Source organism: Excalfactoria chinensis, chromosome 2 (genome assembly GCF_039878825.1).
Source record: "Excalfactoria chinensis isolate bCotChi1 chromosome 2, bCotChi1.hap2, whole genome shotgun sequence".
NCBI lineage: Eukaryota > Metazoa > Chordata > Aves > Galliformes > Phasianidae > Excalfactoria > Excalfactoria chinensis.
The window spans coordinates 78,984,702-79,005,195 of NC_092826.1; the positions used below are offsets into that span (position 1 = coordinate 78,984,702).

The 20,494-nt window shown below is 42.6% G+C and overlaps 1 protein-coding gene across 3 annotated transcripts in view; it reads right to left on the bottom strand.

Moving 5' to 3' along the window:
* Positions 1 to 20,494, bottom strand: part of SLC22A23 (solute carrier family 22 member 23) — a 94,760-nt gene that overhangs the window by 57,760 nt on the left and 16,506 nt on the right. For all 3 annotated transcript variants that reach the window (XM_072328383.1, XM_072328384.1, XM_072328385.1), the window contains exon 3: positions 16,092 to 16,246. In XM_072328383.1, coding sequence (XP_072184484.1) covers positions 16,092 to 16,246 — 155 coding nt within the window. The remainder of the gene's footprint in view (positions 1 to 16,091; positions 16,247 to 20,494) is intronic.

The window sequence follows — 20,494 nt, forward strand, 5'->3', positions numbered from 1 at the left end:
CTTATACATCACTGACTGCACAGCAGAGACCTTCAGAATTTAAGCTCTGCATATTTTTGAATACAAGAAAGCTGGAAGGTGATCAATTCAAAGGGCTTACGCTAGCCATCAGCACTCAATGCACTAGCTGAAAACACATCGTGTCAAAGATAGGGCTCTCCACTTCTCTCTTCACCTCTTCCCACTTCTTGGGATTCAGAGACTAAACCAGAACCACATTATTACTCTTTTTGTCTCAAAAAGCTGCCTTATCCTTCCTCTCCCCAACACACCTTAGCCAGTCTCACTTTCATGCCAAGTGGGTATCAACCAGACTTAACAAGAAGTGGAAGGGTGGCCAGGACAAAGCCCAGCACACAGCTGTGACTCTCCCACCTGAAAAAAAGCAGCAGGAGCTGCTCAGCTCACTGAACACTGCTAGGAAACATAAGGGGATCTCAGGAAGAAAACTGGTACTGGCACAAGGAGCAAGTAGAGAGTCCTCCTGCTTCACACCACTCACGTTGAAGCAGAGGTGTTCCATTCGCTGAATCATTTTTGTGGCCCTCCTCTGGATGGGCACCAAGAGGTCCACATCACCCTTGTACTGATGACTCCACATATGTTTGCAGTACTCCAGGTGAGGTCTCACCAGCTCAGATCTAAAGGGGCTGGCCATGCCTCAACCTGGTGGCCATGCTTCTCTTGATGCAGACCAGGATACAGTTGGCTTTCTGGGCTGTGAAGGTGCATTGCTGGCTCATGTTCAGCTTGTCATCCATCTGTACATTCTGACAAGGCTGTGCTCCATTCTTTCATTCCCCAGCTTGCATTGATAGCAGGAGTTGCCACAACCCAGGTGCAGGCCTTGCATTTGGATTTGTTGTACCTTGTAAGGTTCTCCTGGGCTCACTGCTTGAGCCTGTCTAGGTCTTTCTGGATGGCATCCTGTCCCTTGAGTGTGCGAACAACATCACATAGCTTGATGTCATCTGCAAACTTGCTGAGAGTGTACTCGATCCCACTGTTGATGTCATCCATGAAGATATTAAAGAGCATCAGTCACAGCACTGACCCTTGAAGGATACCACTTGTCCCTGATATAGATTAGTAAGTGCCCAACAGGCTTGCATTTTCATTTGTAGGTTTACTTCAGTTCCCAACCCCCAGGTAGCATCACAGTCATTGATTTTCATTAACTCTCCTTTGAAATAATGAAGTGAATTAGAAAATATAAGTCATAGGCACCCTGTACACAGCAGTAGCAGCTTCCTCCCTCCCTTCACCTTCTCTCCTCGCACTCCCTGTCTATTTGCTTCACTGATCAACAAACCAACAGAGAGACTGTGAAGATTAAGAACTCTTAAATACAAGTATTTTTCCTTTAAACTAATCAAGACGACAAATATTGGGAGATTACAGATAAGACCTGTCAGACTTTAAGCAGACACTCCTTAGCACCGCTGCCTTTTAGAAGTCAGGTTAGTCACCAATAAATCCCAAATTCAGATATTCAGAATACAAACAGGCATTTGTGCTCTCAGATCATCTAGTTCTGAGAGAAAAAGCAGAGCGCATTTGTCTGAATGAGAAATAGTTGCTATTAACTGACAGGAATTAGGTTTCACTTCAGCGCATTTGATCCAACTGAATTCCAACCCATCCGTTCATAAACACAGGATGCAAGGAGGCACAAATAAAGTCTTCCAGCCTTTGCTGCAAGTCACTGATGTGAACAACTCCAGCAGCAGTACTTGGTTAAATCCAGAAGTTGGTACAGATGCTGAAACCTCAGCAATTTCTCAACAGACTAATATACTGCATTGTCTCTTGAGGGGAGAAGTTTTAAGCCTCTGACACGTCTATTGAAGTATACAGCTAGATTTAAACAGGAGATGACAAACAATTGCTAAGTTGGCTATCCTCCAGTTAATCAGCCTGCTTTGACTCAGATTCATCTGCGAGCTGCTGCTGAAAACCAATTGCTTGTTTAATGGGGCAGAAAGATGAAATCAATTTCAATATGCACATCTAAAGTGTCCCTCTTATGTACAAAGGCTGCCTAAGGGATTAGGGGACACTCTTCCTTCTGGCTGCACCAGTTCCGCTCACAATTTGCTATCCGTACAAGTGCAGAATTATACATTTACATCATCTTTTTAGTGTACAGCATCCTTGACACTTAGAACTTGTCCCTGGCCTTCAGGGAGATGACAGCCTTACACCCAAGCGAGATCAGTTCACACTGACTCATCAGGTGTTTCATTAAGAAGTTTTGCCAGCAAAGAAACCAAACCCAGGAAGTAATGAGAATGCCAGCTGCTCTGCTACCAGTACCCACAATGCCCTACAGAGGGGTGGCGATGAGTGGAGGAACAGATCATGCTGCTGTGTCCAGGGAATCCAGCTGAAGCTTATAATAGACATAAGCCATTAAGTGCCGCTGCCAGGAAATCACCATCAGTAGTGAGGCAGACAGGCATGGCATTAGATGACTTTGCTCAGGTGAAGAGCACTACTGTTGGATCAAAAGTGGGTGCAGTGCCATCAGCAAATCCATAAGGATACATGAAAGTGTGACTTGCTCCTTCTCCTTGCCTCAAGCGGCTCAACATTCCCTAAAATACTTAGAAAGAAATGGAGAAGGGAAGCCTAGAAGAGAGAGAGAAGAGTGGCAACAAAGTTCAGGTCAGTGTAGGTAGGGAGAATGGCACAGGATCACACTCATATACAAAAAAGCACTCTTCCGTGTTACACAGAATGTGAGTGTTGCCAACAGAGCCAAGCACACCAGCAGTAAGGAGCCAGTTCTGCCTGCCTGTAGATCTAGCACCCGATCTGAGACCATTTTACCATCAAATGTAACTAAACTCACAATTTGTATCTGCCAACCTTTCATTATGCACCTTAAACACATTATCTTTAGAAGATAAAGTACATAGAAAGGTTAACCGATTCCATGCCACACAAAAAGAAAAATACAAAAGAAACAAAATAAAAATCATTACTTTGGAATATATCCCCCCAGAACAGAGGTCCAGAAGAGCCCAGGACTGTAGGAGCAGGACAGGCTCTCAGCTCTTGCCTTCGCTGCACTATTTAAAGGCTCTCCAGGAGCTTCCCAAAAAAGGCTCTGACTTCTCACCCTAAGGCTTTGGGCTGTTGCTGTAAACCTCATTTAAATGAATGGAGAAAGGAATAATCGCTTGGTGATCAGGTACAAACACACAGATGCTGATGTCTTCAGGGTTTGGGAACAACTGCCTCTCCCACCTCACACCCACGCAGCACACAAGGTATCTCTGTGAACATCTCGGGGCATTCTACACTGTGCTCAGTCAGCATCTTCTGTAAACCAGTCTCAGTTCATTGCTAAGAACCTCATGCAGAAGAATAAAAGAGGAGATTATGCCAATAGCAGATTATATACATTGTGTGTGTGGGATGAGGAGTCTCTACCCCACGAGAAATTTTATTTTGACATCTGTTTTCACCTAAGTCTGTCCTTGTTGCCTACGAATTCCCACGATACAACAGAGTAGTTCAGCAAGGGAGAAGCCTGCAGTAAAAATATACGGTCTAGGAGTCCGGGCATGAGGAATGGAATAAATATCACATTTATGAGCATCACATTACTTTCAGAGACCGCAGAAATTAAATTTGACCCAGAACAAGACATTTACGATTTCCACAGCATAGAGAGATGCCAAAGAAACGAAGCACCTTCTGTAGAATGTTTATCTCAAGGCAATACAGTTTTCAAAAGAAGAAACGTGCATATGGTTTTAGGCAGCCTTCCCCTTCTGTAAGTCATCTGCCATGACTTCCATTTAGTGCTTTATCAGGTACCTTTTATCTGTTTTCCTCCACTCGCTCATATACCTGTTTTTGCTAGGACTGCTGCTAACATTTCAGAACTCCAAATGGAGGAGGGGGAAAAAGGGAAAAGGGAAAAGGGAAAAGGGAAAAGGGAAAAGGGAAAAGGGAAAAGGGAAAAGGGAAAAGGGAAAAGGGAAAAGGGAAAAGGGAAAGGGAAAAGGAAAAGGGAAAAGGGAAAGGGAAAAGGGAAAAGGGAAAGGGAAAAGGGAAAAGGGAAAGGGAAAAGGGAAAGGGAAAAGGGAAAGGGAAAAGGGAAAGGGAAAAGGGAAAGGGAAAAGGGAAAGGGAAAAGGGAAAGGGAAAAGGGAAAGGGAAAAAGGAAAGGGAAAAAGGAAAGGGAAAAAGGAAAGGAAAAAGGAAAGGAAAAAGGAAAGGAAAAAGGAAAGGAAAAAGGAAAGGAAAAAGGAAAGGAAAAAGGAAAGGAAAAAGGAAAGGAAAAAGGAAAGGAAAAAGGAAAGGAAAAAGGAAAGGAAAAAGGAAAGGAAAAAGGAAAGGAAAAAGGAAAGGAAAAAGGAAAGGAAAAAGGAAAGGAAAAAGGAAAGGAAAAAAGGAAAGGAAAAAGGAAAGGAAAAAGGAAAGGAAAAAGAAAAGGAAAAAGAAAAGGAAAAAGAAAAGGAAAAAGAAAAGGAAAAAGAAAAGGAAAAAGAAAAGGAAAAAGAAAAGGAAAAAGAAAAGGAAAAAGAAAAGGAAAAAGAAAAGGAAAAAGAAAAGGAAAAAGAAAAGGAAAAAGAAAAGGAAAAAGAAAAGGAAAAAGAAAAGGAAAAAGAAAAGGAAAAAGAAAAGGAAAAGGAAAAGGAAAAGGAAAAGGAAAAGGAAAAGGAAAAGGAAAAGGAAAAGGAAAAGGAAAAGGAAAAGGAAAAGGAAAAGGAAAAGGAAAAGGAAAAGGAAAAGGAAAAGGAAAAGGAAAAGGAAAAGGAAAAGGAAAAGGAAAAGGAAAAGGAAAAGGAAAAGGAACTCTTATCAAAAAGAGTGAGCTGAGAGAGTTTCACCCCCTTCCCACATGAAAACTGCAAGCTTAGCTAGAGGCCATATATGCACAGCACTCTTTGTTTCTTTAACTTCCTTTACCGGGGTCCAAAAGCTGTTGCCATTCCTTCTCATTGCACGATGTTGTGATTTCCTTCCATTTGATCTGCTTTCAGCTCATTCTCAATGCACACAGACAATAGAGGTGTGAGAAGGAAAGGCTGTGTTCCCTCAGCTGCACCAACTCCACTGCTGATGCAATCTCACAGCAGGTGTAAGGTGGATCTCTTAAAAGACAGAGGGTAATAGCTCAAGAGATGCTTCTGAATTCCTTTAATCCCTGTCATCTTGCACATCTGATTTCAAGCACAAATCTGGCTAAACCAGCTCAACTCAGAATGTGGAACAGGAGGAGCTCCTCCATGCAGGTTCATACCAGGAGTCAGCATGCAGCCAAAGAGTGAAAATGCAGCTCTCCTGTACAGTGACCACAGCAATAGGAAAGCTATGGCTGTGATCACTGAGCAACAGCATCTGCTGGGATCACACCTGCAGCACAGTTCTCATGATAGCAATCACCAGGAAAAAAACAGTGACATTCCATCTGATACAATTTACACCAAATGCCTGACTTAAAATTGTCAAAGGGTTTGTGTCACAGCAGCACTGCTTCACACCAACTGTACAAGCATAACTGCATTGCACCAGAAAAAAAATGATGCTATTCTGGTTTGGCATTTAACCTTGTTACAGTAACACCTTAAATGTAAGTTAGAATTATGCATAATGTTTTGCAGACCAATATTCTCCATTCAGAATCATTAGGACACATACATTCTTCTATAAATCTTAGTGAATTCTCTTAATATATTGTAGTCTGTGTTGCAGCATACCTGTCTCATGGGTCTTTTCCAAAGAATATGCACTACTCCCTTCCAGTGCTGAGAAAAAAAAACCTTCCTTTTTCAGTACTACTTTTTATAGCAAAAAAAAATATGGGTGATACTGTTGCCCAAATGCACGACACTAGAAGCTTCCCATTGTATTACTCAGTTCAATATTAAAATAGGGATGTACACTGTGGTCAGACATTGTCAGGCAACAACCTAAGCAGCAATCAAAAAACTATTAAGAAACAAGGGGGAAAAAAAACACACCAAAACCTATAAAAATCTTTGGGGACTTTGTCATACGAGCTGTGTGCAGTACAGAGTGAACCTTTCAGCATCTTTATACTAGATGCAAGCAATGTCATTTCTGCCCCTCAGTCCTAACTTTTTATTCCCCTCTAAAGCCAAAAATAAAACCTAGTCTTCTCCTTAAAGCATTTAATTTACCAAAAGAACAGCAACAAAATGACCTTTCATGAGTCTTTCCAGCACTGCAATATCAGATTGATGGTCTGCATTTCTGCTCCTGAAGGTTTAGGGTTGCCAAGTCCACAATCAAGTTGTTTTACTCTGAATCACACATTATTCGTTGTCATCGGCAGACTGGAGTTTTCTATTTATTCGCTAATTTAGATGTTGCTAAGAAAAGCCAGCCAGAAAATTGGAAGTCTCATAGGCAAGACCTGATCATATTTGGTTCTCCAACTGAGTTTTAGAAGTTCTAAATAAACCCAAACCCAGTTTCCTCACACCACGAGCTGAAGTAAATAAAGTTAAACAAAGCCATACAGATCACTATAAATCATTTTTAAGAGTCCTCCTCTCTGCTGCCAGTTCATCCACTCATCTCCATCTCATGTTAATGCCCAGAAGACACAAAAGGACTTCCATCTGCTACCACTGCAAGCAGTCAGCTATCCTGGGAGGAAATGTCAACCTGTCCAAGACACACATTTAGATGAACACATTAAACCTGCTGTCTCTGCCAAGCTGCAGTTAAACACAGTATAATCTCTAAAGAGCCTGTAAGAAAGACGTTCTAAATTCTGTGTTCAAAAATGACCCATGCAGAATAAAGGCAAGCTTCACAGTGACTTGTAGCAGACTAATCTGTTTTTAACAGGAGAATTTCCAGACTTCAGGTTGCTGCAACAAGCATTCAAGAACAAAACTGCATCTACAGCAGGGCACCATAGCAAGCTAAATTTGTATCTCCTTCTAAGAGCAGGGAAAAAGCTTCAGCCTATTTCAGCAGTGCAGTTTTGATATTTTAGCTACTTCTAGGGATCAGAGAACGGAAGAGATTTGTCTCTTCTTTAAAAAAAAGCCCACCAGCCCTATATTGTGTGAGCCAGTGAGATATCTGAGAGATTTCCACTTCTGTATTCAGAACCACAGTGCAGCTGGGTGGCTGCAGATGAGTAGCACCAGGCAGGGACACAAACCTGGGTTGAAGTAAGAATAGAAACATAGCATAAATAGATGTTTTCTCACCAGGACAGACCTCACACTAAGATGTCCAAGCAGGAAAAGGCATGAATATGTCCCATGCAAGTGCTGCTAGTCACTCAAAGCACCAGGAGGGCAATACAGCCCAGATCTGCACAGACTAGCATGATGCACAGCCTGCTTCTCTTAGCTGTGTTTTTGTTTCTGAAATAGCTAGGATACAAAATCTTTCATTGTTGCTGTTACTCTTCACTGCATAGAAGCGGATTTCTTCTTTCAGAAAAGTTATCTGTCACATTCCCTCTTACCAGGAAGAAGAGAGAAGGCACAGCTGTTGTACACGCTATGTATTCTGTTTTCCTTACTCTTCCTCCTCGGGTCATGCACAGGCTATTCTTGTTCTCTGCCTTGCCAAGCACTGCTGTCCCCAGAGCTGCATGAAGCACTTTCCCTCATCCAAGGAAGGCAGACTAAAACGTCAAGACAAACGTCAGCTGCACAGATACTTACTTTTTATTTTTAGTTTATCAAGATATGACATTTGGTCAAGAAGAGTGAAATTTGTTCCCTTAAAAAGTTGAATCCATCAGGTTAAAAGCTTACAAGATGCAAACTGAACTCCATGTATTCTCTTCTATATATATTGTAACCACTAAGAATGAAGGAAGCAAGAACAGGACAGGATGGTCCATAACTCTAACTGCACATGTAGCATCCCAAAAGACCGATGTGGGTAGAACCAAGGATCATACAGTCAAAGCTTCTCCTGTCCAAATTCCAAAACACTGAAGTGCAGCAACTGGTTTTCTCTATAGGTACAGAAATCATTTTTCCAATCAATGACTAACAACGACAGCTTTATTTCTTTAACTTCCAAAGCAGAGTTATTTTTAATGGATCTATAAACCAGAGGTTCTTTAATTAATTTTCTTCAAGCCTCCTAGAAATAGATTTGCTTTTGTTTTGAGAAATAAGTCAGTCAAGTTTGAGATTAAACCCCCTTTTCATGCCAGAGCCATAAAGGAAATTAAAATAGGATTTTCTTAGAAATGCCAGTTGCAACTGCAACATACAAGCTACTTCTATCATTATACAATTTTTAAGTTGCTCTTGTTCTTCCTCCCTGCCTTCAGTCCACTTTTTACTGTAATTAAAAAAAGAAAAACAACCCAAAAACACAAAGCCCAAAAATCATTTCTTCTTAAATTGCATCCCCTGTCTGACATTACTGATTCTGCTTCCCGTGTGTTTCTGGTGCATCTTTTCTTTCTAACCTCCCTTATGAAGTTGCAAACAAAGTTCTGAGTACTCACAATGCACCTACGCTGCCAGCACAGCACCAAAATCTGGGCGAAAACATCGATGTGTCTAGAAGAGGGCCTTGCAGAACAGCTAAGAGAGCAGCACTGTACTCCCCATCAATCAGAAAACTTGACAGATTCATTAATCTGTTTATTTTAAACAATGATCCACGAGTCTAAATATGTATTGAACTGAATGCTTCACAGAGGAAACACCCTCTTAATTTCTCCACACCATTAGTCTGAATGATTGGATAACAGCTGGTACACAAAGCAACTTACCTGAGCCTCAGCACTTGGTACTTATTTCCAACAGATGATTGTTAATTGCAGCACTCCATCAGAGTTTGCCCTCCTCCATAATACCAAATACTTCTGCATCCTCAGCTAAGGAACAGCGCTCCATGACCACCTCTGCCAGCAATTACTCTCCTCAGAGGGTACACAGAAGCAGAATGAAATGCATACCCCCTATTATGTTGATGATGTGAGGTAAGCCACTGGTAGAGATGTATTTACACAACAGTGCCTGACTATACTGGAGACTACAGAGGCTTCACCATTGAATCTAACAGCGTGCCTCTACAGAGGGCAATCTCTGCCACAAAGTAACAGGACAGAAAGGTAGAAGGGAGAAACCATGAGAATGGTTTATCTGCTCTGAATTCCTGTGAAGACAAGCTGGACTGAGATGCTTGGCATCCAGGAGCCAGGGAAACTATAGACTAATTAAGATTGGAAGAGACTGCAAAGATCATCAAGTCCAGACATCAACCCATTTTGCTATGCACACTAAGCCACATCCCTCTTTGCCATGGACAGCCCATTCAGCATTCATTACTGCTCTGAGATTTTTTTTTTTCCTAATCCAACCTGAATCACAGAGGTACAAGAATGCAGATCCCAAACATGCGAAGCAAAGAGTGAGCCACACTCCCATTCATACTTCAGCACAGAAACCCCTCATCAGGAGATAGCCACACTTCCAAACCAAGTTGCTTTCTTCGAATGCCCCTTTACTCCAGGATGTTTTAGATCACCCAACTCAACCTAAACTCAAAGATTCAGTACTGAACATATCAGATGCCTACATGGAACATCAAGCTCAGAACTGAAGGTGCAGATTCCAGTGAACTGATTTCTTCTCTCAAAATTCATACCATAACCAGAATTCAAAGAATGCAAGCAAACAAGTTTTCAAATTAGCAATGACACTCGTGCCTAAACTTATCTGTAAGAACTACCTGGTTGTTTATACAGTTCATTGAAGAGGGGATGAGATGTTCTCAAAAAACACAGCTCATACTCGTAACTACAGCATGTACAGTGCAACTCTGAGTAGCTCTCTTTCAAAAAGAAAAATGGGGTGTATGAGAATTAGTGCAGCGTGTCATCAGCCTACAGAATTTAATCACACAAATAAAGGCAACAATTAAAACAAAAGTGAAGTTTTTATTACATCTGACAAAATAATACGCAGTTTTAGAAATACTGCAGTGAGCACTGCCTGCAAATTTCATGCTTTGAGTGAAATTTAATTAAGTTGAACTAGCAAAAAAATTCCATGGGGTCATGTTATTTGTAGGTGAGAAAATAAGAGTCATGTCTGTGTGACTGGGGATGGAAATTTGGCTAGTCTTGTTAAATTACAGTTCCTCTTGAAAGGCACATAAATATTTAAGTGAATTTGTGTGCTGACATTTGTTGCTAGACTTAAATATTAAAATCACTGCAGATAACTGCTAAATCCACCTTCCACATACACGTTCTTTTCCTCTATGCACACCCTGTTGACACTTGGATTTTTCTGACAAGTCCGCAAGCAAAAGTAGGAAAGGGAAGTGAAACACCATTCATAGGTGATTTCCAGTGAGCCATCAGACTTAGCAGAATAGGCTGCATATGCATGCCTTCAACAAAGGAAGCTTTCTGTAGCAGATACAATTTCCTGACAGGAAAAATGAATAAATAAGAATCGCAACTGACAGAATTTTCACATCCCTGCCTCTGATCCACTTGGGTTTCTGAGAAGAAACATACTTCTGAGATCAGAGAAGTATAATTTGGTGATAGGGTGATGGTTGGACTCCATGATCTTAGAAGTCTTCTCCAACTTTAACAAGTCCACGATTACCAACAAAGCTGTGATGTCAGACATACAGCAGTACTAAGGACTGGTGTGCCCTGTAATGGGACATTTCCATTTCCCTGCTGACACAAACAGAGCAGTTGGAACACACACACACACACACACACACACACACACAGAAGCATGTGAGAAGATGTTTTACAATTTGCACTTACAAGAAAGCTCTAACACCACTTCATCTGAGCAAAGGAGCTACAAATGAAAGGCAACTTTTTTGATTTAACTATGCACCTATCTTAGACACTCCCTCTTATTGATCAGTTCCACAAGCAACTGAGGTAACTTGGAAGGCAAGCAGGAACCAACCCACCCCCCTTCCTTCCAGTGGCTGTGAGCTCTCAGGTCTCCTCATCCCTCCAGCACAGCTCCAATTCTGCCCACCATTACTCAACAAGAAATAAAAATCCCTAGAAATGTCATTACAATTATGATGAGTTACAAGAAACTGCACAACAGAAGGTAGGATTTCTCATAATAACCTCCCAAGGAGCTTTACAGAGAATACTGTTTTTATTCCCCTTAGGCATGTTTCACGAGTTGATACAAATTTATTTCAAATTGCTGCCTCAAACAGTACAACATTTCCAAAAAATTGGGAAAAAAGTGCCCACAATGCTCCAAAGGCACTTCAGACCTGGAAAACAGATAGCAGAGGTTAAAACAAGCATGCCAGACCATGGGCAGGCTCCACATCTCCAGAAGAGTTCACACCACTCTTAGCAGCAAAAAAAAGGGAAAGAAACATCAAGGAGGAAGGCAGCAGACTCTATGAGAAGTCACAACTTAATTCTACCAAAAACGTCCAAACCATTTAGCAATTACTGGCCACTCTAGGGGGACCTCTATGAAGTACAGCCTCCCATGATCACCCCTCCCAGACCTGAGTTGGATGACTCAGAACAGAAGGCTGGTTACGTGAGCAGGAGAAGGCTGGTTATGTAAACAGAAGGTAGGTGGCTTAACAACCTTGCTCTTGTCACCAAGTGTCAGCCAAGAGAACGGCGTGTTACTGCAGAACTGAAGCACATGTCAATGCACTGGAACACAGCCGGATGTTTTCCACTTCCCCTGATCTGAAGAGAAGAAGGCATTACAGTGTTTTTAATTCCGTTGGTTCAGATGGAACAGCACAGACTTGAAGCCTGTAGCACCTCACCTGCCTTGCCTAGCCAAGACCACGTTTACTGCTGAAGAGGCAGGAGAGGAAAACAGAGAATAAAAATTGAGCAATTATTGCTTATATCACTCCAGCTCCAATGGAGTTGGGGGCTGTGTGCTTGGGGATGCTCCATAGCCCTGAGTCCACATGCTTCTCTGCTCATTCTTCAGCATTAGCAAGCTTTCTAGCATGCTGTTCCAGCTTTCCAGGATACGCATTAAAAAAATAAAAATAAAAAAAAGCAGCTTAAGAAGTCACACTGAGCCTCTCTCAGGTCAGTGCCTTGTAATTTTCACAAGCAACAGGTTAGGTTGACCTAGCTACAATTGAGAAAGATACATCACAGCTGGGCGTCTTAACCAGTCTGGAAACCTTTGCCAGTGTTCTTCAGCCTTTCCAAACACAAGCTATTATTTTTCACTGTGTTTCTACCTTTTTCCTCCTACCAATGAAAGGGAGAAAACAGTGTGCCTACTCATCCCACTACTACGCATTAGAGGTGCACCCCTGCTTCCTCACTCCAACCTGCAGAGATGATGTCTCTCTTTCAGCAGAGTTATTTTCAGAGCCTATTTACTGCTCCATTCAAGCCTAGGCTTTCTAATTTCACAGCCTAATCTGCAGTCCAGCCACCCATGAAACAATCAAACAGCCTGCAAACCCACACCACAGCTCCTGCTGCCTGATCTCAGGTGTGATCACCAGTGCTGCTACGGGAGCTGCAGAACAATACCTTCCACCCCCACCTCCTTCTTAAATGTAATTAACGCCATCATCCCAGCTTCTGCTCTGGAAAATGACAGCTTCTGCACCCCCAGGCCCAGAGAACACCTAAAGGCAGGTGAGAAGAGACTGCTAGGCACATCTTGCTGGCAGCAGGATCTTTGCCCTGCCCTTTGAGGGATGGGGACAGCTTCCCCATACAACTACTGATGCCAGCACAGCCTTGGCAGTGGTATGGGTGCAGATCTCCTGCTTGCAGCCCTGCCAGCTCTTGCATCAGCACATGTGGGTTGTGAAACCCAGCGCTAGGGAAGTGCAGTATGAAGCCACTCCAATATCCCTGCCAGGCTAGAAGGAACCAGCAACTGCTCCCTTTGTGCTCTCCAGAGTCACATTTTCTGCTCACGTCTGTGGTTTCCACATCTGCAGAGCATACTTTGTCCCACAGGGCTGGCAGCCAGTGAGTAGAGCTATTTGTGGGGAGCGGCACACCTTCACCAGCTGTAAAAGCCTGCAGGCATCAGCTGAGGCAGCACTCAGGCACACATGGCACTGCTCAGGGTGGTTTCCCTTTGCCTCCCCTTTCAAGGCCAATTCTCCCAGCTGTTGGTCTTTCCATCCCAATGGGTCAAATTGAAGCCCCTCACCTTCAGCCTGGCAGCACGCTACAGCACCCTGCAACCAGCTGATGTGAAATACCCACCCTGCTGTCTCAGCACCCTCCTACTCATCCAACACAGCAGGTCACCAAACCAGCAACCCAAGTTCTGTGCATCAGGCTGTAGTGTACAGCACACTGGGCAGAAGAGGCAGGAAGCTCCATCATGAAAGAAAGACCTCTCAGAGCTGCCTGTGTTTCACAGAATTGGAGTTTCTTCAGGGGAGAAGGACCATATCCCTCTTATTCTCCCAAACAAGGCAATGAATGCAGCACTGAGAAATAAAATCCCAGGTTCGTTTCTCCTCTACTTACTCCCTTCACAGCAGGTGCCAGCACCTGTGCAGAGACCATCTCTTCCTGCAGGTTCACCAGAAGTTTCATCTGAAATCCTTTCCCAGGAAAAGTTTTGACAAAAACTAAAACAACTGCAAGACAGCTTTTTACCTTAGCCAAAGAAACTACTTTGATTAGTTAAATCCTGAGCAACAAGATGACACAGAATTATTTAGGTTGGAAAAGACCTTTAAGATCATCAAGTCCAGCCATCACATAACACTACCAGATTCACCACTAAACCATATTCATAAGCACCACATCCACGCATCTCTTAAATACAGGGATGCAAACTCCACTGTCTATTCCAATATCTAAACACACTTTCCAGGAAGAAATTCTTTCCAATATCCAATCTAAACTTCTGCTGTGCAACGAGAGGCCATTTCCTCACATCCTGTCATGCTGTCACCTGAGAAAAAAAGGCCAAACAGCATTTTGCTGCAGCCCCCTTTCCAATATGCAGAGCCTACAAGAAGCCAACTCATGGCAGTGCTGAAGCCAGCCTGTAGTGGCACAAAAAGGAAGGCCTGTACCAGGGCTTGCTCAGCACACTGGCAGGGACCCACAGGAAAACCACATTAGGCTGTTGAGCAGAGCATGGTGTGAACGGCAAAGGCAACTCAAGTTCAGCAGCCCTTTGCTTTAAAGGCAGCACTTTGGTGCTATTCCCACTCCTAGAGCATCAGGATGGTTATTTACAATTTCCCTGAGGCAGACCATAAATCCACACATAACCAGTGAGCTTGACACAGTGTAAAGAGGATCTCTGTGGCAGAGTAATTATCTTTGCAGGCTGTGCAATCCTGTAGTTTTCTTCAACACAGTAGCTTCAGAAATTTCAGCTGGTGACTCTTTCTGGCTGAATAAACTTTCTATTTTCTATTGTTCTGCTCAGGGCCACCAAGTGAGAATTCTGGGGCCCAAAGCTTTGGTGGGAGAAACCAAAACCAGTAACAGAAGAGAAAAGGGGCTATGAAAAAAGAAGACGACTACACAGAAGGCTGCAATGCCTATGCAGACATATGCCCACTTGCAATGGGCACACTCACGTAAGCAATTACAAGCAAACACTTCAATTATGGTGGGGGGTGGGCCTGAAATTAAATTCAAGTCCTTGATCTGAATCAAGCAGAGCATGGACTAACCCTGATCTTCCATTTTTTTTTTGAATGAGACATTGTCTGGCAAACTAATGTCAAACTACTCCAACACAACACACACCCTCAGGACCATGATGAAATTTTTGTATATATCACAACTGAAATTTTCAGTTGCAATGACTCTCTTAAAAAAAAAAAAACAAAAAACCCAACAACAACACGACCAAGAAAAAACACACGTACTTCAATGAGCAGTGAAAAATCCAAACTAGTCTGAATTCCAGCTGAAGATCCTAATCGGTTTCTTCCGTTCTAGCAAGATCTCTAGGGTCACTAAGTAAAAGGGATAATGAAGTTCTCACTGATATTATATACAGTGGTGGGGGGAATACAAAAGAAGATTTGATGTCTTCAATAATAGCTTTACTTTTTGATGAAGAATTCTTGCTGGGAATTACAGAGTCACAGAATTGTAGGAGCTGGAAGAGACTTCTGCAGATCATCTGGTCCAATCCCCCTTTTGGGATTACACCACCAAAGGCAAGAGAAGCAGGAAGAAAAAGAGTGAAACTCTCTTGGGTACTGCATTGTCTACTACAAAGAAGTGCAAAAGAACAAACCATTGCGTATTCTACTCGGGTTATTTTCCCCGTGGCACAATCTCAAAACAAAATAACAAATACTGTAGAGCTTAATACTCCATGTAGAGTGAGGATACTGTGGTATCTATAACCCATAAGGATTTAACAGCTAAGATAGGAAGTGAATAAAATTTTATGAAGATTTGTACAGCAAGTCCCAGGATATATTTAGGCAATACTTTTCCAGAGCCATAATAAAAAGGGGGAAATGATGTATTTTGTCTCAGGTGGTGTACTACTCATTTATCACAAACAGCAAAGGAAGCACAAGCACACAGAGCTCCCCAGAGTGCATTCCAGTGACACAGTCAGGGCTGGTGGCATTGCACACGCACCTTCTCAAGGCACAACCTGTGGATGGGACTTCCATATGTTTTGGCAACAAGTTTAACAGGCATCTCTCCTAGATATTATGAGTATGCAGACATTTCTCATAGGCTTTCCTTCAAGACTCTCTCAGGTTTTATCCCCCTTGAAATACTCCAAAACAAAAGAACAAAAAGTACAAAGATCAAGAAGACTTGATAAGAAGACACTGGGCTCCACATCTCACATACTTCTGCTGTACTTCATAATCCAAGGCAGGGACAAGAGACTCTTAACTGCAAGTAGCAGGGGAATTTTTGAAATAGTTCCAGACAGGAAAAGCACTGAGTCTCCTACCAAGCTTAGTATTGCTTTGTACCAACCTAAAGAGATAGCTGCAAAAATCCCTACTTTGTTATCAAAACACAGGCTGAAGCTTTTTTCAAAGGGTGTGATTCAGAACTGTTTGCTTGTAGGAAAGCAGGATGCCCCAGAACAGCAAGCTACATACTGTGTAAAAATACATTTGGATGGGCTGTAAAGGTATACTCACGCAATGCGTACAGGGAGAGGACTATTCCAGCCAGGCAAAACCCCTCAAAAAACCTGAGTGTGCTGAACATTGTCACATTCACTGAGAGTGCCACAGTCAGTCCAAATATCAAAATGAATATGACAGAGAAGAGCAGTATGGGCCGCCGACCAACCCTAAAAATAGGAAAGGAAGTAGAGAGAAATAGCGTTAAAAGACAGGATGGACATAATATTCCAGCATTACAAACAGTAGCACAAATCGTACAATGCCTTCCAAATATTCCCACCCATTTTTAACACTTGTTCCATTTTGCCCACCCTGCTGCTTGCTAAAAACCACTCAGTTCTTCAGTCAGCTTCGCATTGACAGATTAATTTCAGGTGGGATTAAGCAGGGTCATCATGTGATTTGTTACTTCTTCAATAAGACATCAGTTGACCAATTGCACAACACCAATAGTTAACGAGGAAACTTCTACGAACTACAACAGGACCATAAACAAATATCTTGGAGATCAAAAACAGCTTCTCAGAGCTTCCAGTAGCAGAAAAGATGGGTTTATGATATATATGTTACACGACAGCGTATATTATTTCCCCACAGCCTACAGCCAGAGCTTATTGCAAAGGTCTCTTCTTCCCAACAGACATGCACCTTCCAGACTCCTCTGCAAGAGAAGCGTGCTCAAAAGATCACTTCTCTTAGCTTCGTTATTAAGGACAAGCCTAAGAAACGGGGACTGAATGTAAAAACAGGGTTTGTGCTGCTCCCCTAATCCTCAGACAGCTGATAGTAATGCTCACAGGAAAGCAGTGAGCTCCACTCTTCCATCCGCCTCACATCCTCACAGTGGCTGAAAAGACCCACAGAACCAGCTGAAAAGGGGGAAGAGGAGGAAGAAGCCACTCCAAAGCAATCATTGGCAACTGAGGTGTAAGCATTTCCAGCCCTTCCTGGTGGAGAAAATTTTCAGCTGCAGGTGCCGATAAGGAACTCTGCTGCCACCAAACACAGGGCACCTGCTGCAGAAGTCAGTTCCCTATGCAAAGCTTCATATTCCTTTTACACATCTCACATGCTCACTGTTTGTAATTCCCCTTCCCACCCCCCACCCCCCTTTCCTGCACAAGGCTGGTAATACGAAGCACCAGAGCATGCTGCTATTTTTAAGCAAAAATTGGATCGTTACATGGAGACTTCCAAAATTTTTCAACTTGTCAACTCCCACAAGTTTTCCAGTGGAACTGAGGATTTCTTTCAGTCGGCTCCATATGCCATTTCCACCAAGAATACATGAACTTGCTTTTCGTAGGCAGCTTTCACAGACCCATTCAAAGCAGACTGTCAGCTGTAAGCCAGCTATCAGGCTGTATGTCAGTGCAACAAAGAGCATATAAACATCACTGCTTAATCCAGTTTCACATACTGAAGTGTTTCAACTCAATTATTTTATTGTTACCAGCAGTTGTAAAGCATATTTCATACACAAAGTCACAACTAAAACTTTGGATTTTGCTTTAAAGTGGAGCAAGATCAATGAAATAGAAGGGCAAAGGGCTGGAAAGGAAGTATCATATTTGATGCCTTTGGGAACTGGAAAAGCAAATCAGTAATTCTGTCATCACTTATACTTTTTCAAAGTACACCAGAGATGATGATATTGGACAGGTTTTGGGGTTTTCATTTATTTCCAGCTGCAGCATCAACTGCAGGATACCTCACCAAGACTTAAGCCATTGGCACCAAACATTCCACGTTTATAAAACATTGGTCATCCTGTGCAGAGTCAGGAGTTGGGACTCAAGGATCCGCATGCGTCCCTTCCAACTCAGGATATTCTGTTCTATGAAAGCAGCAAGTACCAGGGGGCAGGCTGGAGACCACAAGGTCAGAGGGAGATGGTTCTTCATCAGGGTGCAAATGCAGATCATCAGAGACAAGCCTCAAGGTGAGAACACAGCTTTGCTTCCCCCTCAGTGATATGCAATGTGCCAGGAACATGGTGGACATGATGGCAGTTGCTGATGCCTCTGCTTTACATTTTGTGTTTACAGGGCACACAGCACATGAGCAGGGAGGTAAAATACCTCATACCAAATCCTGAATACAAAAACTGCCAACTGTGTTATCAGGGATGTGCACAGAATTTCACAGCCCTGTTTTCCTAACAGTCAAGCTGCAATTCATACCAATTAGTATTTGTGGAAGCATTTTATAGATGAAAGGCATTAAGGTAAGCCCTCAGAATTGGGAGTTAAATTCTCATCACGAGCCTGACCTGCCATTTCCTGATGTTGATTAAAAAAGGCTCCACGCTTCACAGACATCAGTTCCCTCCCTCCCCTCCTCCCCTCCTCTTTACTTGAGGTTACCCATCATTAGGGCTTGGAATTTCTTCTACCATTATACAAATTATGCAAATGAATGTTTGCTGCTAATGAAGAATCAGGAGATCCTCCTGGGCTTTCTGAAAGCCCCTGAGCCCCTCAGTACCTCCTCTCAGAGACAAAGCTAGCATTTCTCCTCACCCCCAAATTCATTACATTCCTCAAAATAAAAAGAAATCAGAACTGCAGGGCAGCTTTCAGCCACATCGTTGGTGATCCAGCAGCGTTTTGACAGGATGCTGTCTTAAGAGTATATAAAGCCTTTTATGTGTAGACAGAGTTATTTGACTAATGCTACATGGAAATGCTTGTGAAAGATTAAACCATACACAATCTCCCTTGTAAAAACAGACCCGGGATGCTATCTGCTGCCATCCACACTACTTCAGAGAAATTTCCATGCCACAACAGCCTCAGCCTACACCATGTATTATTATCTATATCAGATGTTAAATTCTGCCTACACAGGTAAATAACCAGGAATAAAAGCAACCACAGGCTTCTGATCAACCTGCAACCTACGCAGAGTGATATGCAGATGAATCAAACAGACACTTCCAGTGTCATCAGAGGCACAGGGCAAAGGCAAATGTTTTGAGGACAGGACCTGCCCTTCCCACGCTCTTACACATGTATCGCGCCACCCTTGAGAAGACTGGTTCTTCAGCCAATCTCATTATTCTTCCTGTGTCAGTCCTTGCAGGCATTCTCTCTCAGTTTTGGGATCTGAATTGGTACAAAGGTGCCAAAGAGTACCAGGGCAGGTAGCATATCTACTGTATGTTGAACACAGACCACTCCAGTCCGCATAGCAAACTGTCATAATGCATGCCATGCTATGGCCATGTACAGCTTTAAAAACCTTTCAAAAAGGAAGAGCAAAGCCTTGGATCTTATGGGCTTAAAACAAATTAAAACAAACAAAAAACACCAAAACCCCCCATAACAAAATACACACTCCACAACCAAACAGCAACAAATCAACCAATCTAAACCAAACACCCAAAGCCTCTTCTGATGACCTGAACTGGACAGTGATATACAAGTGAAATGAGAATTGTGAAAGACTATAGCACTTCCATATGTTGATCTGGCCCTATCTTGCCTGCTCTTGCTGTGGATTGACTTTTTAAAAATTAAAATAACTCTTCACAAGTACAATCCGCTTTGTATTTGTCTTTCCACACAACCCCCCGTCTTAGAGGAAATTCAAACAGTGATTGAATAACAAAGCAAATCCTGTTTAGGTGCTCTTTCAACAGCAGCAAATGCCACTACCAGATGAAAAAGGACTACCCCAGTGCAGAACTACCTTGCTGCATCAATTACATTATATGACAATGATGGGGGCAAGAGGACCAGCACCAGGATCAGCTTTGGTGGCAGCAGCCAGAACAATGCAATGCCTGCGAAAGGATAAGGGGTGAACTCTTTTCCCCCCTATTTAACAAACTACCCTTTTCTCCATCGCATTACATCTGTCAAACTGTCCTTAAACTCTCTTAATCTCACTGTAGGGAAAACACAGAAAAAGAACATGTGGTAGAGCAAACTACACACTGAGGAAGGAAACGGATGGAAGAACAGGATACTCCTTTCTCAGAGAGCTATTAAATCTGCTTACTGCAGATTTTTCCCTTGAAGCCAGTGCTTAAAGCAACAAGTTGTTGGCTTATTTGTGACTTATTTGTCAATTACAGCAGCATTTCCCTAGCTTGGCAATAAGTCTGCTTCTTTCATACAGATTCCTATTTTGGAAAACCAAGTGAGAACCCTGATTCATTTCCCCACTATACTTTCTACATGTTGTTACTGCCCTGTTTTACTGCAGCATTTTAATCAAATTCAACTGTATTTCACCATGCCCATCCCCTGCTTCACTGAGAAGTCAGAATTCCTCATTTGTCTAAAAACATTTAATGATTGTTCAAGAAGAAAGACATAGTTTTGCTATACAAGTTTGAGATGCATTGCTGCACAGCTGCAGGGAGCCTTTTCTCTACCCGCTGACTGATGAGCCATCACTGAGGCTTT